The sequence below is a fragment of the Equus przewalskii genome, chromosome 5 (assembly GCF_037783145.1).
Source record: "Equus przewalskii isolate Varuska chromosome 5, EquPr2, whole genome shotgun sequence".
Lineage (NCBI taxonomy): Eukaryota > Metazoa > Chordata > Mammalia > Perissodactyla > Equidae > Equus > Equus przewalskii.
In genome coordinates this window covers 32469090-32490513 of record NC_091835.1, presented here as the reverse complement: position 1 = coordinate 32490513, position 21424 = coordinate 32469090, and the positions used below count along the sequence as shown (strand labels likewise).

At 50.9% G+C, this 21424-nt stretch overlaps 1 protein-coding gene and 1 long non-coding RNA gene across 5 annotated transcripts in view; both read right to left on the bottom strand.

Annotated features, from left to right (window-relative positions):
- The window catches only part of PRMT8 (protein arginine methyltransferase 8), an 89434-nt gene extending 74201 nt beyond the window's left edge, over window positions 1–15233 (bottom strand). Inside the window, exon 1 of one of the 4 annotated variants that reach the window (XM_070618937.1) lies at window positions 14292–15233. In XM_070618937.1, the coding sequence (XP_070475038.1) occupies window positions 14292–14366 (75 nt within the window). In that variant the 5' untranslated portion in view covers window positions 14367–15233. Of the gene's footprint in view, window positions 1–12109; window positions 12425–14291 lie in introns of those variants that run through there. The other 3 variants (XM_070618938.1, XM_070618940.1, XM_070618939.1) reach the window with 3 other exon arrangements.
- Window positions 15234–20800: 5567 nt separating this feature from the next.
- LOC139083315 (uncharacterized) lies at window positions 20801–21420 on the bottom strand. The gene is made up of 2 exons (XR_011539945.1): window positions 21280–21420; window positions 20801–20959 (listed from the first exon to the last, which is right to left on the bottom strand). It is a non-coding gene; the product is annotated as an uncharacterized lncRNA (long non-coding RNA).
- Between the last annotated feature and the right edge of the window lie 4 nt (window positions 21421–21424).

Below are 21424 nucleotides of genomic sequence, written 5' to 3'. Positions count from 1 at the left end.
ACAGCATCATTAAGAGATGGCAGGGGGGCCGGCCCGGTGGCGCAGCGGTTAAGTTCGTACGTTCCGCTTCTCGGCGGCCCGGGGTTCGCTGGTTCGGATCCCGGGTGCGGACATGGCACTGCTTGGCAGCCATGCTGTGGTAGGCGTCCCACGTATAAACTAGAGGAAGATGGGCACGGATGTTAGCTCAGAGCCAGGCTTCCTCAGCAAAAAGAGGAGGACTGGCAGTAGTTAGCTGAGGGCTAATCTTCCTCCAAAACAAAAACAAAAACAAAAACAAAAAAAAGAGAGATGGCAGGAAGAATGATCCATATGAGAGCTTGAGAGATAACAGTTAGAGATGTGGGAGAGGCAGGAGAAAGCAGGGCTCAGGAACCCAAAAGAGGAGGGGGTAGCAAGAAAAATGCAACAAACAACAGTGTCTAATGCCATTGACTGGTCAGTTGAGATGAGAGTCCCTTACAGTGGGTAACAAGGGATCTCCAAGGCTGGTGGCAAGAGCATGACAGAGAAGTGTAATTGCAGGGATAGCCATAGAATTACCCCTCCCCCAGGCCTCCAGTGTAGCGCTCAGCTTCTGGCAGCAGCCACGGTACCCAAAAGAGTTCAACATCCTGGCTCGGACCTGTATCCTGGGAGATAAGCCAGGTCCCGGCACTTTAGAAATAATGGTCCAGCACTGCACACTGGAGAAGACAAAGAAGTATGGCTTTAACAGATTTGAAACTGAAATCTTCCCTTTCTTTTTCCCTACCCCTGTACACATTCAGAGCAGGCCAAACCCACAACACCTGAGTAAGGCTATGCATCAGTTGCCTGGTCAAGTAGGTATTAAAGAAGAGACTGCCAGAGATTGGATTCTCTCCAACATCCTGGCCCACCGAGCCCAGAGCCAAGAAGCTGGGGCTGCGCCCACCTGCCACCTGAATAGTAAGCCCCCCACAGTCTCTCCTGCCTAAAAAATAAAGAGCCATTACTCTTAGGAGCACAGAAGCCCGTGCCTGGAATGTAAGAGAGAAAGGAGGAGACCAAGCAGCAGGCAGAGAGCAGAAACGAAGGCAGAGGTTTCTGGAGGAAGGTTTGTTCTTCCCCAGGTAAACACTTGCCTGCAAGCTGCCTCCCCTTACATCCTTTGTTCGGTCACGACCCCAGCAGAGGTCAGCTCCCCACCAAGACTGGCAGCACCTTCTTGCTTTTTCCCCAACCTCCACTTTCTGTGCCATTTGCCACCTAGAGGGAAAACATCTCCCATTTTGAACAGCACGAATTTAGCACACGTGGGCACGTCTGGAAGGGGAAGCCATGTGGAGGACGGTGCTGAGCTCGTCTCCAACTCCACTGACAACTCAGTGAGGGAAACAGGCATTGAGTTGCGCTGGGAGGCCCTGGAGAGAGCAAGTGAATCACAACACGGTTGAAGATTTGCACGACACCTCCCCCCTTTTCCAGGGTCCTTATGCCCATTGTCCCCATTTACTTAAGGGGCACCCCTATCAAGTGGAATAGATTAGGATCAACTCATCCATTTTTTATACGCGTACTGAAAGTCATGGAGGCAGGTGGCAGTAGAGTCAGGACCAAGGGCTCTGCCTCTTTCCCTACTCTTTCTACGCTACCTGGCATCAGCCGAGGGCCGGAGGAGCTGGGGTGAATAATCAAGGTAAGTTGAGGCGGTCCCTCCCTGGGCCTCAGGATGGAGCCCGAGGTCTTGACTAGGTCATGTGGCGTACACTCCGGGAGAGGATGGACATAACCGGCCCTCAGACTCTGAGCTCTAACCCTGAAACAGAGCTAGAAGAAGAAAGAGAGGTGGGCACAGGCTTGGCAGAGCTTCAGTGAAACCTCCGAGAAAAGCCACCAGATCCGGCCTTGTGGACAAAGTCCTAGGGGCCTGCAGTGCTAGCAGCCCAAGCTGCCGGTTTGGTTTTCTTCACATCCTGGAATAAGCAGCATCTTATTTTTAACCTTATAAACAGAAGAGTGAATGGCAGTGCCGGACCAAGACAAGCATGAATAAAAGAGGCCGGGGCCAAGCTGGGGCAGGAGTCGCACCCACTCTGCGGAGCAGCCGTCCCAGAGCCGGAGCCTACAGCCTGAGTGCCGTGGTGGTCAGGAGCCAGAGCCTCAGGGCAGTTCAGATCCCTTGTCTAGGGACATCGCCCATTCTGCCTCCTTCTCAGATCAGCCAACGACGGTGCAGCAGGCCTAGTGAGAAAAGTATGTTGGCCCATCCAAACCCCCAAACTCCCCTCCCCACGTGAGGTTCTCAGGGGGCCGCGTGGTCTCTCTGCCGCCCCTTGCCATAGCCCGAGGGCTGGGAATTTCCACCACCCCAGGCATAGCCATGACAACTGGGCCTTTCTGAGACTTACGTGGTGACTGTTCAAAGGGTATCAAACTTGTACCCTCGTTTACTGGAAAATCTCCTCTTACCCAGTTTGCACTGATGGTGAAGCTTCTCTCTGCAGCTCTGGCTTTTTCCCTCAGCAATGAGTATCTAACTGGGACAGCTTGACAACAGCCTGGTCTGAGTCGGGGGTGCGGCTAGGACCTCAGAAACCTCCTCCTGCAGTGGGATCCTGCGCGATTGACACAGTCTCAACCAGCAGTGGAAGGGGAGCGTTAGGTACCTCTTTAAACACTAGTGTCCATAGAACATTTTCCGTACAGGAAAGGTACCTGTGGCAATGACCATTCATTGAGCAAAAGGTTTTAAACCTCTAATAGGTAGCTGGCACTGTGGTAGATGCTGGGACTTCACGGTGAGCAACACAGACAGAGCCCTGCTCCCACGGACTTATGGTGGACTCACAGACATGGAAATCAGCCACTAAAGGACAGCGTGAGAGGTGCCAAGACAGGGGATGCACAGGTACGACAGGATCACACAGGAGGGAGAACTGAGCCAGACTTAGATATTGGGGTGGTATGAGGGAAGCCTTCCTGGAAGAGGTGACATCTAAGTTGAGACCTGAAGGAAGAGTAGAAGGTACCCCAGTGAGGAGAGGAGGGAAGCAGTTGAGTATGGCTGGAGCAGAAGGGCAGGACTTATAAGAAATGAGGGTGGAAAAGGGCTCAGGGGCATGATCGAGGAGGCCTTATAAGCCATGGTAAGGATGGGACATCTTTCTCCTACCGATGATGGAAAAGCCAGATCAAAGCAAGGAGACAGAGGCTGTGTGGAGAGCATCCAGGGGTGACCGCATAGATCCGTGCGAGATATGGGGGCCCGGGGACCAGGACAACAAAAGTGGGGCCAGAAAGAGGAGGGCAAATTCAGCACAAAGAGGACAGACCTGTGAGATGGAGAAGCACCAGGCCTCACCGTGAAGAGAGGAGAGAGGGGAGTCCGGGCCTGTGGCTTCGGTGACTTCACACTAAGTCGGATGAGGCTCGCAGGAGAAGGCAGACTGACGGCAAGAGATGATGTTCCAGGGGGCCCCTGAGTCTGAGTGCCTGTGAGACATCGGCGTGGAGCTGTCCTGGGGCAGTGCGGTATTCAAGTTCACGCTCAGAGGAGAGGTCTGGGCCTCAGCTTGCAGTCTGAGAACCGTCAGGATATAAACTAGTAATAAAGCCGAGAGAGGGAAGGAGACGGCCTGGAGAGAGGATGTGGAGAAAGAGCAGAGGACGGCGTGGAAGCCAGCCCTGAGGAAAGCCTCAGCATCCGTAAGCACCGCGCGTCAGCTGCAAAGTCGGCGCTGCACAACCTTCCGGACTCTGAACTCAGATCTGCCACCGCCAGAGCCTCCCTCCACATTCCCACATTGACCTCACCCCAGCACGAATCCCAACCACACACACCGCCCGTGTTGAGGCCTCAGACCTTGCGTCCAGCTCGAAAGCTGCAGGCTGGCAGGTGAATGTGTACCTTACGTATCCCCTGTTATGAATTGCAAACTGCAGAGGATGAGTACGTCAGTGTCTGAGCACGTGCTCCCGCGTGACGGACCTACGGGCTCAGACGTGCGGACTTGTCCCCACACGCCAACACACGCACGCCCTCGCACCAAACGTTCCAAGTGACTGTTCCCACTTTGAACTGTAAATTTTCCTCTAAAAACAAAACAAAACCTGGGCGAATAAACTTAAAGTTGGAACAGGAGGACAAAAAAAAACATTTGTGGAGCTTCTTTTTATGTCTTACCCCATAGTCACAGCTACCTTATAAAATGGGTTTAATAATCCCACAAGGATGAAAACGAACCTCAAACCCAGATCTGACTCCAAAGCTCTCCCTCCACCCCTGGGCACCAGCTCTAATTCTGGAGAAAGGGGAGCAGAGAGAGACTCCAACAAAAGGAAGTTGGCACAGCTTATGTGTCACACACGGGCTTATTTCCTTTGCTCCTTCCATGAATATTCATCAAGTTCCTTCTATGCACCTGAAAGCAGGAGCTGAACGAACACACGTTCATAGAGAACATTCCTGAATGAGGCTCTGTGCACACTTGTGATGGGCTGTAGTCGTCCTGCAGGGTTCTCTGACCGGGCCTCCCCAGGGAACTGCTTGTCAGGGAGAGACGAAGTCCTTGAATTTAACGCGACCCTGGGAATTGCAGGCTTTCATTTTCCAGCAGGCCTGGCCTTGAAAGGCCGCCACTTTACTTACTTCAGCTAACACAAGATTATCTTTCACAATAGAGCTGCAGATGGGGCCCTAATGGATGAATTTGCTAATGCCGTTCCGCTTATAGTGGCATGAGCCCAATTCGGTCCTGGCTGTTCCATCCCAGGGTCAGGCCTCACACGGTGAATATGTTCTACTGGATTTACGGCCAAGAGGGCAGGGAGGTTAACTTGGTAATTAAATGCCTATTTTGCCACGTGAGCCTGGGCAATATCTCTGTCCCTCCCTCACCCCTTCCCCATGTCTCAGTTTCTTTCAGTACAAACATGGGGAAAAGCCACCAGTGGACCCAGGAATCGGTGCACAGGAATCGTGCCATTGTAGCAGCAGGCTCGCGGGGCTCAGGGAAGGCTGAGCGGCTGGCCTGCCCTCAGGGGTCTGCAGACCCGCACAGTTGATGCGCTCCAGTCCCCCGTTTCTCTCACATCTGTAGGGTCTCTGGGAGGTTTCGGTTCCATTCTTTGAATCAGGTCAAACAGCTGAGTTCTAGATCCCAGAGCTGAGTGTGAGCTCAGAGTGGGGTAGGCCAACCTGTGGGTCCCAGAGGAACCATCCCTCCCGTAACTGGGGCACTTCATGTGGGGACGAGGGCCCTGGGCAGGCGGCGGGCCCTGCCTTCAGCAGTCTTCGTGGCTCTGACCGGCTGAGCCGAGAATGATTGAATCCATGTTTCAATGCTGCAATGACGTGAATCAAAGAGGCCCTCCCTCAGCTGCTCTGCTCCCGCTCTGCTGGCACTGACTCCATAATGTCACCAGGAAAGGCCCTCCACTGGATAAGCCCAGATTACAAATAATAGTTAATCTTTCTTGAGCATTCACCCTGTGCCAGACATATGCTTTATACAAAATAACTTGTTAATCCACACAACAACTCAATGGAATAAAGTGCTTTTCCAGTATCATAGATGATGAAACCAAGGCACAGAGGATGGCAGAACTTGTGCAAGCTGATAAGCAGCAGAGCTGAGATCTGAACCCAAGCATGCTCGGCCCGGAGTCTGTGCACTGACCTTCCACACTAAACTGCCTCAGGCCGAGAAGTCAGTGGTCCATGTGGTTTAGTTATCTGGAAGATGCCAGGAAAGTCCTTATCCCTCCTGCCCTCCAGAATAGCCCTTCAGATAAGCTAGTAATGGGCTCACAATTCTACCTAAGGTAATTCCTCCAGCAACGACGAAGCAAATCCCCTGGGAGGATGATGGAGTTGAACACATGGAGCCTGTTACAGCTGTCAGTCTTCAATCAGCTAGACGCCCTTTCCGCCCTTTCCCAGGCGTGGAAGTTTATCAGCTCCTTCCCAAATCTCCCTGCATTCACAGTGGGAGGGAGCTGGTGTCAGGTAAATGTGAGGACAAGCTCCTGCGGATGTGGGTGAAAGAGGGGAGAGAGGCCCAAGTCAACAGCAGAGCACGTGCCAACTCAGAGCCTTCCGCCTCTGCTGCTTACTGGCTGCATAATCTTGGTCAAGATCAACCACTGCAAGTTCCCATTTCTTCAACTGCAAAATGGGAACAAGCAGAGTTGCTTTGTAACGCTGTTGTGTAGATTAAATAAGGCAATGCTTACAATGTACCTAACCCTGTGCCCAATACATAATACCACCATTAGCTCTTGTTATAATTATTGCCACTTTTCAAGGAAAGAAGGCCTCACAGAGACGCTGGGAAGCCAGCAGGCAAGGTGGACAGCTGAGTGGGCAGCAGGACAGAGACCAGAAGGAGACAGACTACCCTCACCGACTTTGCAACTATTCTGAGGCTTACTTGTTGATCCACTCAGTCATTTGTCAGTCATTTTCAACTCAGACCTACTATGTGTAGGCACTGTGTTGGATGACATTGTGGGTTGAATCAAGTCCCCCCAAAAGATACACTGAAGTCCTAACTCTTGTTACTACAAATATGACCTCGTTTGGAAATAGCCTTTGTAGATATAATCAAGTTAAGATGAAGTCAGGCTGGATGAGGCTGGGCTTTAATCTAGTATGACTGCAGTCCTCATAAGAAGAGATACAGGCACACACACAGGGGAGATGGCCGTGTGAAGACGGAGGCGGAGATCGCAGCGGTACGTCTACAAGCCAACGAATGCCGGCTGGTCACCGCTAGAAGCTGGGAAAGGGGCAAGCAACGAAGTCTCCCTAAGAACCTCCAGAAGGAACCAACCCTGCTGACACTCAGATTTCAGACCTCCTAGCCTTCAGAACTGTGAAAGAATAAATTTCTGTTATTTTAAGCTACCCAGTTTGTGGCCTTTTGTTACAGCAGCCCTAGAAAATAAATATAGGCAATAAAACTACAAAGATAAGTTTCAGAAAACAAAGTTCCTGTTCTGAAGTCTTTGCTGTTCATTTCATCCCAAGAAAGAAGGTGGAAGAGAGTCCAGGTTTAATACGATGGCCTTGGGTCTAGCTTCCAAAGAGGTGTGCTTTGTTAGACGAGAGCCTTTTCCTGGCCCACCAGCGAGGTCTCTAGGCATAGGGAAAGCTTAGATGAGTAGGTGGTGTGGAATGAGGATTGTCCCGGCCACAGGTTATACCAGGTCCCTGCCACCCACAGGGCATAGCATCGAGGACTGTGAAAGTGAGGATGGCAGGGTGGTGGTGGAGGCAGGAAAAGAAAGGTGGGGCTGGTGTCTTTTCCTAGGTTTCTCTCAAATCCACCATTCCTCACTTCTCCTGTTAATTTCTCCTTTCTTTGTCTTCATATTTTAGGTTTCTACAAGGCCCCTCTGATGTCTTCACAGCCTGGTAGAATGGAAAAAGCAGGGGTCTCTGGCTGGAAAACCAGAGTTTGTGTCCCAGCTCCATCACTTACTCTTTGTGGGATCTTGGGCAAGTAGTACTAACTTTCCATGCTTCAGTTTCTTCATCTGTACAATGGGGATAATGTGAAACTCATGGTGTCACGTAGGTATGTATGGTGCACATTATGTAACGTATGCATGTGTGTATGTAATATACGATGGCATACATTAGACAAGGTGATGTACGCCAAAGCACTTTAAGCATCATATGAAAGAAGAGAGATCTTGTTACGCACAATTCTTAGATCTTATGTAGGGAAACCCTGACGTTAGATACTATATATCAGGATATACTAGAAAATTAGCACAAAAAATAAAAACAATAAATCAGAAGCTACACTTAAAGGAGGTATAGGGGGTGGCCTGGTGGTGTAGTGGTTAAGCTCACAAGCTCTGCTTCAGTGACGTGGGGTTCACAGGTTCAGATCCCAGGCACAGACCTAGCACCACTCATCAAGCCGTGCTGTGGCAGCGTCCCACATAAAGTAGAGGAAGATGGGCAAAGACGTTAGCTCAGCAACAGTCTTCCTCAGCAAAAAGAAAAGATTGGCAACAGATGTTAGCTCAGGGCCAATCTTCCTCACACACACACACACATACAAAATTAAAGGAGCTCTAAATGGAATTGACCGGCGAAGAAACATGGTCTCAACGCTGACACTGAAGAGTCCTGTGCTGTTGGGCAAGTTCTTCCATCTCTCAGTTCAAATGATTTGAGTTTCCATCCTCTCTAAGATTCTATAACTTTATGAAAATGTGCACATCAACCTGTTTGCTCTTATAAAATTACACTTTAAAAAGAGATCTTTACTTCTGGGTCACCCATGACAAATCTGAGGAAAGCTGTGATGCTTGAGGGAATTCTAACAAGTGAAGTAGAAAAGCCATCTTACGTGTGAAATGTCCAGTGGGCTGGATAACAGTGAAGAAGCAAATCTCAAACGCTCCTCTCCCGGCATTCTTGTCAGGCCGGCTAATGCGGAACATCATGGAAAGAGGGGGAATCATTTAGAACAAAACTAGTAAACAAGGTGAGACAGCCCTGACACAGCCCCAAATGCAAAGACAACCAGCCCGTTTTCATTTCCTGTTAGGACAACACAAGCAAAGGTGACCGGGATAGCAGCAGAAGCCATGAAGCTCAGTCTCAAGGAAGAGCTTCGTGCCCCTGAGACTCACAGGAGTTTGGGGAAAGCGCCTTCTCCCAAGCTTTGTAACCAGCGACCAGGCATCCGACAGCGTGTCCATGGCTGTGTAGGCGTGCTCAGCCTCAGACACGGCAAAGGGACTTCCGGGAGGTCGCTACCTGCCTGTGTGCTCCATCCTCTCACCAAGTCAGTTCACAACGGAACAACAACGCCTGCTTCTCGTACCACACTGTCCGCTTCCAGTTACCCTGGCAGTTCCTGTATTGTCGTGATGCCCATTTTTTCCCGCTGGCACAGGAGACTCCAAGGTGTAAGCGCTGTCTTTACAGAGTTTTGCACGTTCCACACTGGTATGTGATAATCACTTCGCGTTGCAGTTAGCAGAGAGGAGGAAAGGAAACCCACTCCTGAACTGGAGACGGGAGTGTTGTGTTTCACCCTCCGTAACAGCCAAAAGCCTATTTAGGACTCTCTGAAAAGCCAACTTTCCTAGGGAGAAAAAAAAAGTGGGTATCTTCCTAATTCTCCTGAGCTCCCTTAAGGACTGAAATCAGCATTTGCTGAGGGAGAAAAAAAATTGATCTGGACTGTGGTTTATGGATCATTACAGCTGGAGAAACAAGGAATTGGGAGAGTCCATCCAGTCTGCACTTTTTTTGGCAAGACTCTTAAAATCTAGCAGGATTATAATCATAAATGCTTACCGAGAACTCACCATGTTCTCAACTCTGTGCATGAATTAATTCATTTAATCATCACAACAGCCTTATGAAGCCCAGAGAGGTTGAACAACTTGTTCAACAGAACAGCACATCTAGTAAGTTCAGAGTAAATCCAGATCGTTTGGCCCCAGAGCCTACACGATTAGTTAGCTCCCACACTGTTCAGAAAGACATGTGGATGCAGACTATTGGAGAAGTGGGCCTGGGTCCTGCCTCTTCTTGCCCTCTTCCTCCTCAATTCCCTGACCGTTGTGCATAGGACCACACACTATAGCTGAAAGGAACTCCTGAGGAGAAGGCCCCATTAGCCAAAACCACCATACACCATATCAGCAGTCGGCGCAGCTCTCCCCATAACTCACAGGCCAGGGCTCATGGCGCCCCAACCCTGACAGCCTATGGCTGGATTTCTCCCAGTCCATAATGATTCCCTCTCCCCGGGCCAACAAGTCAATACAACATTCAAAGGACAGTCTCCAAAATGACTCTTCGGCTAAAACTGTTTTCCCACTCTGGGGGCTCTGCTTTGAGAAACTCAGGCCCCAGTCAGGGAGGCATCACTGTAAATAATCCATCAGGCTTTCACCAAGACTCAGTAAAGCCAGCAGCAGCTCAGAAGGGTCCATCATCCCCCAGGGTTTAGAGCCGGGCATCGTGATGAATCCATTTATCTGCTGTTCAGACAAGCACCCAGAGGAACAGTCAGTGCGACCCAGTAGTGAATAGGTACATGCACAATCAAAAGGGACCCGTGCTTTGAGTTGCTGCAGCATCTGGACTCCCAGAATCTTGACTCATTTTGAGTTTTAAAGGTCCACAATAACATAAGAGTAGCAGAGGGGAGGGAGACAGGAAGCCCAGTTTTCAGAAAGCCATGAGTGACTAAAACCCAGGAGGCTCATGAGTGCGTTCGCTCATATCACATGAATCAATTCAGCCAACACTTATTATTCCCGTTTATTATTTACTGTGCGTCAGGCACAGTGTTAAGAACAGAGTATACCGCCAAAAATTTCATTATCTAACTGGAGAAATAGACATACAAAAAGCCAACTATCTTGTGATAGGAAAAGTGAGAGGCTTTAGCAACACATAAGAAGGAGAAGGAGCCAGCACTCTCCCGGGGGGTGGAGGATAAACGGCAGGTCTGGGAAGGCTACCCGGAGGAAGTGACCTTTGAGTTGGGTCTTGCAGGAAGATTTCTTTTTTCCAGAGAGAAGAAGGGGGAAAGAGCAGCAGAGGCAGAGGGAAGAGCATGCACAAAAGCATTTAGCATGATGTCAGTGGTCTGTACAGAGAATTGCACGAGGCGAGAATTAAAGTGCCTTGTACACTATGCCAAGGAAATCGGTCTCTATTCAGTATCCTCTTAGCAATAGGGCAACACGGTACCTTTTTAAAGGGATGTCTGATCATTTGCGCTTCTGACAGCCCTTCCCATCAATAGTGGTAACGAGGCTGGATTAGAGGAGAGGACCAACAGCTGAGAGGCTACTGCCTTGGTCAAGGCAGAGGGGAGGAGGATAGTGGGCTGAAAAGCAGGGTGGACTGCAGGCTTTGCAGACATTGCAGCAGGCCACATCAGAAGGTCTCTGACGACACGTGAGAAAGGCGAGAAGGAGTGAAGGCTGACCAGGAGTGATGCTGCCCTTAGCTGAAGAGGAGCAGGCTGTCTGAGGGAGCTGAGAAAGGGTAAACGGAGCTGGCCTTGCTTCATGTTCACCAAGCAAGGGCAGTCCCAGCACCTCCTGGTATCCTGCACTCACCCTGTACCCTAATGAGACTCTGCTCAAGTTAGCGCACAAGGGGACTGAGGTCAAAGTGGCTGGAGAGTGCCCCCAGGGCCTTCCAGGGCCACGGTGCCACCAGGCCTGGTCCCCTGACCCCACTGCCCCAGCACTGAACCTCACGTGTTGAGTGAGGCTCTGCCCACGGCGTCAGTAGTTTCGCGCTTCACTTTCTGCTTCCTGCCTAACGAGTGCAATAGTTTTCCCTATCTTTACCTTGTGAAAGAAGACCTTCTCCCGTCATCTTTACCTACCTCCAACACTGCCTCTCTCCCTCGCAGAGTGCCCCTCTCCTCCCCATGCCTCACCTACTCCCATCCACATGTGGCATCTTTTCAGAAGTAGCGAGAGTAGGGCAAGGGCAAGGAAGGAGAAGTGGGGGCAATCTGTGTTCCGAAGGCTGCCCTAGTCACACAGGCACCTTTTAGGAATCACTGGACCTCTCAGCCTCAGTGACCTCACCTATAAAATGACGATAGAAAATGAGTCCTAACCTGTGCTAATATCACAGGATTATTGGGAGGATGAAATGAGGTAAAGCACTGACAAACAACACCAACAAAAGCCAGGAAAAGGTGCTACAGAATTATCCAGATTATCGGGCGCTACTGTCCACCAGACTGTGAGTTCCCTGAGAGCAGGGGCTTGGTCGTCTTCATCTTTGGATGAAGATACCTAATTATTCCTGGCACAGTTAGTATTTGATAAAGATGTGTTGAATTAAAAACAAGGACCACTACCATCATCAACACCCACGTACACCCCCCCCACACCCCCCCCCCCCCCCCACAGAGGCATCCTTGCCTCTCTCTGCACCAGAAATGCAGGCAAACCCACAAGACCCCGCTTTTGGAAGTACTCCTCTAGTCCTGCCTCATTCTAAAAACAGCCAGTTCCTGGAGAAAAACCAAGTGATTGTCATGCTGCCTGGATGCCTCCATTGGGCACGTTTGACCAAGTCTGAGTTCCTCCCCTTCTCCAAGGGACTCGCTAAGGAGTAAACCCCCAGACTCACTCAGCTCCAAGGAGCTCCAGCTGGATCAGCCCCTCCCCGCTGCTGCCTTTGTGCCGAGCGTGCGACAACGCGGTTTTTTTGCTAGCAGGAGCTCGGCCGCCTCTACTGCTGTTTTCATTGATGCCTTGAGCAGAGCTGGCGTGTGCAACTGCTGAGAGGGGGGAGCGCGGAGCCGCGGGGGAAGCAAGTAAAAATAGCCTGGCGCGCGTCGCTCTGCCTGCTCCGGACGCCTTTAACCCCGGCCGAGGTGGGGAGCTCAGCCACCGCTGCTGCACACTGCGGAACCTGGCAGGGGTCTGCACGCAGACCTCGCACAACAGCTTCGGGGGGCGGGTCGGGGGAGGGGTGCGGGGGGTGGCTGGAGACCAACGAGAACTTTTTTTTAGAAACCTGACGCGGGGCGGAGGGCTGGGGGGGGCGGGGCGGAGGGGGAGGGTTGTTTCCTGTTTCCAGCGCTCCAGCCACCTGGCTGCAAGGACTGCTACGTGCCGGCTAGTCCAACACTTGACACAAGTGCAGCCTTGGCTCTGAGTTATTTTTAGAAACCTCTTTGGCTGGTGGGCGATCAGAGACAGAGGGCCTAGGGATGGGTAAGGCTAGCTCTCTGCTGTGAGGCTAAGCGCCTTGCACTACACATCATTCCTAATGTCTGCTCTCCGGCGGAGGGTGGGAAGAGGAAGTGGCAAGGGGACCGCCTGCATGCTGGCTTTGCCCTAACTCAAGGAGATGGCATTAGCTACTGAATGTCCCACTGTTTTCAAGCCCCAGATCGTGTTTGTTTTGAAATCGACACTTGCCAGATGCATGCTGCTTCTAGTCTCTCGGAGAACGGGGATTTTAAAAAGCTTTGCTGCCTACGCTGTGGGGTAGGGGTTAGCTGCAGTTAAGATCCGGAGGCAAGAAGATCAGGAAGGGTCTCTGCACCTTTTTGCATTCCGGCAAGACAGAGGGACAATCCCCGCGCCACACCTCCATCCCCGCCCCACGCTGCATATGGGTAACCATATGTGAAATGTACGGCAGCCCCACCAGACACCGGCTATTAATAGAGCCCGGAGTTCGCTCTCTGTCTTTTTCCTGCCACCGAGTAAGGGATGATCTTCACACACATAGCCCACTCCGCCCCCACTTCGGCGGACCCTATCTCCAGGAAGGTAAGGGGGCTGCCCACGCTGATCCCCTTCGTGACCACAGGTGATCAGAGCCTACAGACTAGTCCGGTCTTAACGACAGCAGGGTCAGTGCGAGGCCAGGGAACACAGCTTCGAGCGTTGGGACGCAAAACCCAGCAGGGCTCTTTGCGGCTCAGGGCCAACTTGAGGGAAGAGAAAGGGCAGCTATTGGGCTGCCGAAGGTGGAGGGCAAGAGCGCGATGTACGGAGCTAGAGCGACCTCCTCAAAGGCTGCTTGCGGGACGGCGGCTGCAGACCGTTTCTCGCTGCCGCCGGCGGCGTGCAGCCCCCCGCGCCCGCGCGGGCCCGGCTGCGGCGGGAGCGGGCGCTGTCCCTGGTCCTGAAGGTGGCCGCGGCTAGTGCTCCCTCCGCGAGTTTAGCGCCCCCGCGGCGGCTCTAACATTGGAGGATTGCAGACCTCTCCCCGACCCGGATCTGGGCGGGAGGGTCTGTTGAGGGTGCCGAAGTCTCACCACCGGCTCGGCCCCCGCGGCCGGGAGCTCCCGCGGTGCTGCGGGTACCGAGAGCTAGGGGACTGACTCGCGCTTGAAGGGTAAAGCCGAGGCAGCGGCCGGAGATGGTCAAGACACCGCAGGGAGCAGACCTGGCCCCAGGATCACCCATCGAGCTCTGCACAAAGCGGGGACTCTAGAGCCCTAACGGAGCCCAGAGGAGAGGGCGAGGGAGCGCGGCTGCCCAGGGTTTGGGACTTGGGGGAAAGAGAAGAGAGCAGCGGGTGGCAGGAGAAGGAGATGGGGTGAGAGCTACTCTTTCGCATTTTCAAGAGGGAGGGGACCTGAGACATGCACTGTCTTCCCCCCACCCCAACACACACACACACACACACACACACACGCACGGCCGGCAGAAGCAAGCGGGATGGAGCTGGGGAAAGTTTGGCACTAGGTGCTGAGCGGCGGCGGCGGTGGCGGCGGCAGCGACCGCGGCGGCGCGGTGGTCCGGGGTGGGTGCCGGGGTCGCCGAGAGCCCCGGCCCCCTCTCCTCCTTACCTCGGTGTTCTCGGCTGCGTTCTCCGCCATTTTCCTCCTTAGGAGCAGGCAGCGGGAGGAGTGTTTCATGCCCATAAGAGCCAGCAAGGGTTTGGTGATACAGAGATAGTAGAGAAAGAGAGAGCCGGTGTAGCTTTAAAAGAGAGAGAGAAAGAGAGAGAATGGGAGGGAAAAAAAAAACCCAACCCAGCCCCTCCGCTGGAGCGTCAGCCGATACAATCGACCACGGTTGAGTCTTTTCTGCAGTCTCCACTTTGTTTTATTTTCCTTCCTTCTCATCTGCTTCGGATTCCTTCACACAGTTTCAAGTTCTCGCGCACCCGACCCCCTCCCCGCCCCTCTCCACCCGCGCTGCGGGCTGAGCAGGAGGGAGGCAGCCCCGAAGGCTCCGCGGCGGCGGTGGCGGCGTCTCCTTCCCGGCTGCTCGCAAAGTCCGGCCGGCCGGAGGCAGCCGCCAACTCCTCTCAACTTCTGCCGTTCGGCTGGGCGAAGCAACACGCTTCCTGCGCGTCTCTCCTAGGGGCTGAGCCGGGTGAGTGGGGGCGGGGTAGGAGGTTCGGCCGAGCAGGCGGCGGCTGGGCGCAGACCGAGGGCCCCCAGCAACCCCCGGGCCCGCCCCCTCCCCCAGGCTCCGAGGGTCTCTCGGCCGCCTCCACTCTCTCCACGCTTGGGCGCCGTGGACAACTTGCGCGCGGGCAAGGGCTGCGCGGACGCTGCAGGGCCACGCGGGAGGCGCGGGAGCTGGGCTCTTGCAGGTTCTTAGACCCGGGTGTGCGGCGCCCCCCACCCCCACCGCCCCACAACAGGACAAGCGCTGGGCAAGATTGGGCACGGTTACCTCGCCCCCACCCCACCCCCAACTCTCCTGCTCCTCTGCCAATTCCTGGATCCTTCCTTGGCGAATTACGGTTTGGGGTTTGGGTAGTGAATGGGTGGGCGTCTGGATGAGGGAGGGTCCTTAACTCCTTCAATTCTAGGGCTTAGTGCGATAGCATTCTCGCTTCTTTTCTCCTACTCCCCCTATCCGGGCCTCTCTCAGGCTGAGAGGGTGGGGCTAAGGTTCAAGCAGAGGTGGCTTGGGAAAGAGGTGGGAGAAAGTCAAACGGATGAGCTTGCAGCCTGCTCCCCTGTCCCAGTCTTCCTGGCAGCCCCCTGCCCACACATTTCTCTTCTCCCTCCTCACCCCTCCCCCATCACCACCAGATTTTGAAGTCCCTTTTATGGGAGAGGGGGAGGATGTCACGTACCCATTAGGATTCTCTCGATCCTTTTTTAAGGGAGTTTGGGCGGCAGCAGAGGGTGTGAATTTTTATACAATGCATTCCTGTCTTCACTTTGAGAGCTTCTTTATCTCTGTCTTACTGGCCATCTGTCAGGCTGCTGGGAGATAGAACAAGGGTGGGGGGACCCCACTCTGTCTCTCCCATTACAACTGGCCACTCAGTCTGCCTCCTTCAAAGACAGCTCTGCACTTTCAAGCCTTCAGCCCACAAGTCAAGGAGGGGACCTAAAAGATGCTCCTAGAGCATCCTGGCTCTCTTCACTGCATCCCTGTACTTACCTAGGGAGCTCAGTCCTGCATGCATGCCCTGTTCGTTTTTTAACATCACCTTTGACAGCCAAGAACTGTGAGCCTGAATGTCCTCAACTAACCCCAGAGTCCATTGAAGAAATGGGCCAGAATCTAAAAATGCCTCCATCACCTGGTCCTAGGGGAAAGAGAGGATATATTGCAATCAGTGGAGGAGGGAGAGGAGAGGGGGGAAGGAGAGTAAGAAGAGTGAAAAGAGGATGGGCAAGAGGCTTGCGTTAATGGGCGAGAGTGTGTGTGTGTGTGTGTGCGTGCGTGTGCATGTGTATGTGTGTGTGTTGAGGAAGGAGTAAATCTAAATGAAAGAATGACCTTAACCTTTTCCTTTCTCAGACTACAGACCTGGATTAGTGTTGGGGGTAAGTGAGCTGAGTCTTTGCCAACACCATTTTCCTTCCCCTTCACATCCTGCCAACGTGCAGAAAGTGGTATGGGGATAAATGAGATGAATCTGAAGGCCTGTTACCCTCTTGAACCCCATTTTCTCTAAGCATCTTTCTCAGAGACAAAAGATTCTGAAACATCTGAGCCCCTACCAAAACAGTCTCTGTACTTGCACAGTCAAAGAAAATCAGAAAGGAAAAGATCTCAGAGCTCTTTGGTCCAATCTCTCATTTTACGAATAAGGACCCTGAGATCAGAGAAAGGAGGACATTTGTCCATGATCCTTCAGCCAGCTGAGGGAGCATCTGAGAGTGGCTCCCCAGCCTCCTTTCAGTCCAGCACTCTCCCCCACCCCACTGCACACTGCTTCTGCCTGTGCAGTACATCCATTCTGTGACTAACCAGGGAGGAGGGGAGCTGAGACAAGCTCCCACCGAAATAGGCTGCTGCCTGTGCGTGATTATGTTGCTATGAGAACCTCAGTGGGTGTGTTTCCTCCGTTCTCTGTTGAAATCTTTTGCTTGGCTTGGCTTCTCCCCAAGCACAGACACGGATCCCCTCGGAATGGGGAGCAGAGAGGCTGAGATGGAGAGCTGCATTCTCATGGCAAGAGTTTTCTACTCCGGCCCATCAAAATTAGAGCCATCCTGGGGCTGTGAGGAGCTCAAGCCACCAGCATGGTTCCATAAGGGCTGGAGGACATGAATGAGCTGTTTTAAAAGTCCTCTGCTGAGCTATGTTGGAGCAGAGAGAAGTTGTCCCTGTCATGCTCCCACTTTATTACAAATTCACAAGCAAAATAATTGCTACTTTAAGAGACTAAGTTTTGGGGTGATTTGTTACACAGTATCACCTTACCTGAACACCCATCTCCTTGGTTGTGAAAATTTACGATACATGAAAAGTGCCTAGCACATAGTAGGCATTTAATAGTACTATTTTCTCACCATCCCCACCATTCACAGGAATTCGGTCTTTTTCCATCTCTTTTGCATAAATAGGTTTTAGCTTAGTCTTTTACAAGGTCAATTAATTTAGTCAGTCCACAAAGAACTCACTGGGCTTCTCTTATATGCCTAGCCCATTAAAAGATATTGGGCTGACCAATGAGGAGCTCTTAATTTAGTCAGCCCGAAAGCTTTGAAATGTAAGGAACTTTTGTAGCAGAGCTTTGGAAGGGATTTGAATGGAAGGCAAGAAGACATACAAAATGACAAGGGGCACAGGGAGTTCACTAGGGCATGAATTAAATGGGTCATTTGGGACAAAATGTCTTCAGGTAAAGAGGTCCTGAAGACACGTTTTGCTTATGTCATTTTTCTTACACTAGATCTTCAGCGCAAGAAAATGTATTGAATAGTACGTGTAAAGTGCTTAGAACAATGTCAAGCTCGTGGTAAGAGCACAAACGTTGTGTTACCACTTGCTAGCCCGTCTTAGGCTCTGAGTTACACTTTCTGGAGCACTTACATGCCAGAGACTCTCCTAGACTTAGTTCAGTTATTTCAACAACTTTTTGAGGTAGGTACTGTCATTGTCCCCACATGTCACATGGGGACACAAAAACACAGAGAACTGCCCAAGTGCTGGAGTCAGGATTGGAACCTTATTCCATAGCATGACCTTCAAGAGATTTCCCAGGGTCTTGGAACAAGACAGTGATTCTCAACCTTGGCTGCGCAGTGGAATCATCTGGGGAGCTTTAAAAATAGCAGCGCTTTGGTTCCACCCCCGAGAGGATGATTGAGTGATGGCTAGGCATCAGGATTCGGTTAAGTCCCGGGTGATTCTAATGGGAAGTCATGGTTGAGGACAATTGGAGAAAAGGATATATGGAGGAGATAAAAAAGACCTTCAGAGAAAGAAGGTCCTTAAGTTATAGGAAGGGCCTCCCAAAACTAGAAGAACCCCACATTATAGAAAGGTCTATCTCTAACATGGAGGTTCACGAGAGTCAAGAGGTTCTGGAGAGAGTGAATTTGGGCGATGGTTGAGCTAGCATGCAGAGGTTGAAATGAGACTCTTGGGGAGGAAAAGTTATCCAGCTTTATGGGATGCCACAGAGAAAGTGAGTTTCCTGTTGCTGGAGGGTTCATTTAGACTAGTTGCTTGGCATAGCTGTTGCAGCAGAGCTGCCAACCCTAGAAAGTTGAGCAAGGTCTCCAAGGTTCCATCCACCCCGTGCTGCAACTCTATAATTGTCTCCTATTTCACCTCTGAGCCCTCCAGAAGGGGAAGACTCTGTGTGATAGTTTAGCTTCAGAAGTCAACCAACACTTCCTTTGCTGCCTCCTGAAACTCGGTGCCCAGGAATCAGGATGCAGTTTCTCTAACCTGCAGACCATACTGTCTGAAAGCATAGACTCTGACTTGTTCAGACGTGGTTGCTGCAATAAAAGGAGATGCATAAGACATGTCATGTGGCATCTCTCCTCCTCCTCCTAGGGGAACATCACACGTGGCCAGGGCTCACATATGGCTGAGACACGCTGCAGTGAATCCATGGCTCCTCAAGAATCAGGCCACAGCCGTTATCCATCATCACCTCGTGGCAGCTAACCCGGCAGCGTTCTTAGTGTTTTCTGGGCCAAATGGGAGCCAAGCCAAGGCTGCAGCAGTCAGCTACCTGGCTAAGCCTCCAGGCAGCCCCACACCTGGGTGCTTCTCCCGCACAATAGCCTCTGCAGTCCTAATTCTCCCTAAGTCAAGGCCCGTTATTTCTTAAACTATATTCCAAAGAACAACTTGCAAGAGTGCCACCAGTGCCTGCAAAGTAATTTGAGTTTTGTGGGGCTTTTTGCCATTAAAACCGGAATACTATTTCTTCCTTGTTCTGATAACGTCTGATTAAATCAATTCGTTTTGGTTTTGTGCTGGATATGATCCTGTTTGGTATGATTGTTCATTCTAACAATATTTAGGAGGCATTTTCTCAGTAGTTCTGCGTTAATGTCTTGATCTTTACTCTTTTATACCTCCAAAAAGTGGAATACTAGACTATTGTTACCTATCTTTCTCTCAGGGTGAGAAGGACCCAAAAGACATCTAAACCTTTTCTCAACGGCCTGTGGTGGAACCCAAACTTCTTTGGAGAAGGGGGAAGAGGTGATATGGTAGCAGAGCCCTAAAGATACTAAAACATTCTTGCTAAAATGCTGTGACAACGGAAATTAGCTTTTTCTTCTGGGTGGAAGTTACTCCACCACTTTCCTTCTTTTCAAATCTTTCATAAAGGTTCACGCTTTTCTGGAAAATCTCTCCTGAGTCCTCCAAAGCCAGCTAGAAATCAATTCAGTCTATCTGGTGCGATAATTCAATACACACTTTCTTCCATTAGCCCTTATACAGCAACTACCATGAGCCAAGCACTGTGCTAGGCATTCTGGACTAAACAATGAAGAAGCACATCCCTACCCTGACGATGCATCTTCCAGGGAGAGTTGGTTATGGATTCAGGTACTATCAGGGGTCAGACGGATTGGCTCTTATAGGTTAAATACAGCTATAATCAACACTTGACGGTCAGGTAGGCCTTGCAAAAGTATCTGTTAATATGGGCAGGGCCTGCACTGGAAGCAAGGCAGCCTCCAATCAAGCAAGGCTGGGGACACATGCTTTATCAAGACACAAAGTTCTTATGTGCCTCCCAAACTTTCATAGATGAGAAGTTGTGCAGCCTTGGCCTCCCAAATGTATTATGTACGCAGGTCACTTGGGGCTTTGCACATTATGATCTGCCCTAGTGCAGGGCTGGTCTCTGCTGATTCAGGGGCAGCCCTGCCTGAAAGTTCACAATGAGCCGAGGTGGCTGAACAAAGCAGTGCTTGATTCCATCTGTTTACTTTCCGGACCATTTAACCACCTTGATCTCTTTCTTCTCTTCCCAGAGGGTTTTTAAAAGCTTTCAGCTCTGTTAGTTTTTTTTTCAATCTAAAACTTCACCCCCTAGGGTAATATTAACATTTTACTCTGTGTCGTCCATTTTTTCGCTCACACAAATGTATGTATTTAACACACCTGTACGTGTGCACCATTGGTATATGTTGTATAGAAGTGGAATCTTATTATATACATTACTCAGCAACTTGCTTTTGTCATTAAACAGTGTATTATAAGACTTCTTTTCAGATTATTACATGTAAGTCTAAGTCTTTATTTTTAAAAGTTGAATAATGTTTCACTGTATGGCTAAACCATACTTTTTTAAACCAGCACCCTATTGATGGACTTTCAAGTTGTTTCAACTTTCCTGTCCCTCTAAGCAATATTGCAATAAATGTTCTTTTACAGTATACCCTTACGAGCAGGAGCTTTTATTTCCAATGATAGTTTCCCAAAAGTGGTATCATTTTAATATATATTGCAGGATCCTGACAAAAATTTGATTTCTCAGATTGTAGCCTGAACCCTTGGAAGGCAAAACCTGACCTCTGTCTGCTTCCTTGCTCCAGCGTCAGATGCAAAACTGTCCACTGCATTCCAAGCCCTGGCGTAGGCACTGGAGGAAAAGGATCCATGAAATAAAACACAATCCTTGTTTCAAAGGTGTTTCCACACCAAGGGCTTTATGAGGCCTGCAAAAGGGCTCATGAGAGATGCTGGGATGTGGGCTATTTTTCCTGGAGGGAAACCAGAGCACTTCCGACTGCTGGGCAGCAGGGCATGAATTTGATGTTACCAAGAGTGCTGCGGTCTGAAAAACAATGAAGATAAAAAACATCGGTATCAGTTACCTGTCGCTCAAATGGAAGGGCCACAAAGGATACTCAGGCCTGTGGGGCCACCCTCAATTCCCCTCACTTCCGAAGGCTGTGGCTGAAGAGAGCCTGGAGTGACAGCAGTATGCCATTGCTGCTTGTACCGTTTCTAATTGGAAAACCACACTCTCCGCTTCCCAGAAGCATCTTACTTGGCTCCCTTTTAAAACAATATTTGCTATGTTCAGACTTGCCCATAAGATGTTACCCACCTGCTACTCCCTAACTCAAGGAAACCTTACCACTTAAAACCTACCATTCGAGTGTTTCAAAGTGTGAAAGAAGCCAGGGGAGGAAGCCGGGAGAGGGAGGAGACATTTGGCAAAGCCTGGGAGCAGGAGAGTCAGCAAGATGACCTCACCATCTGCATAAAAATGGAGGGGCTTGAGAATAAAAGAGCC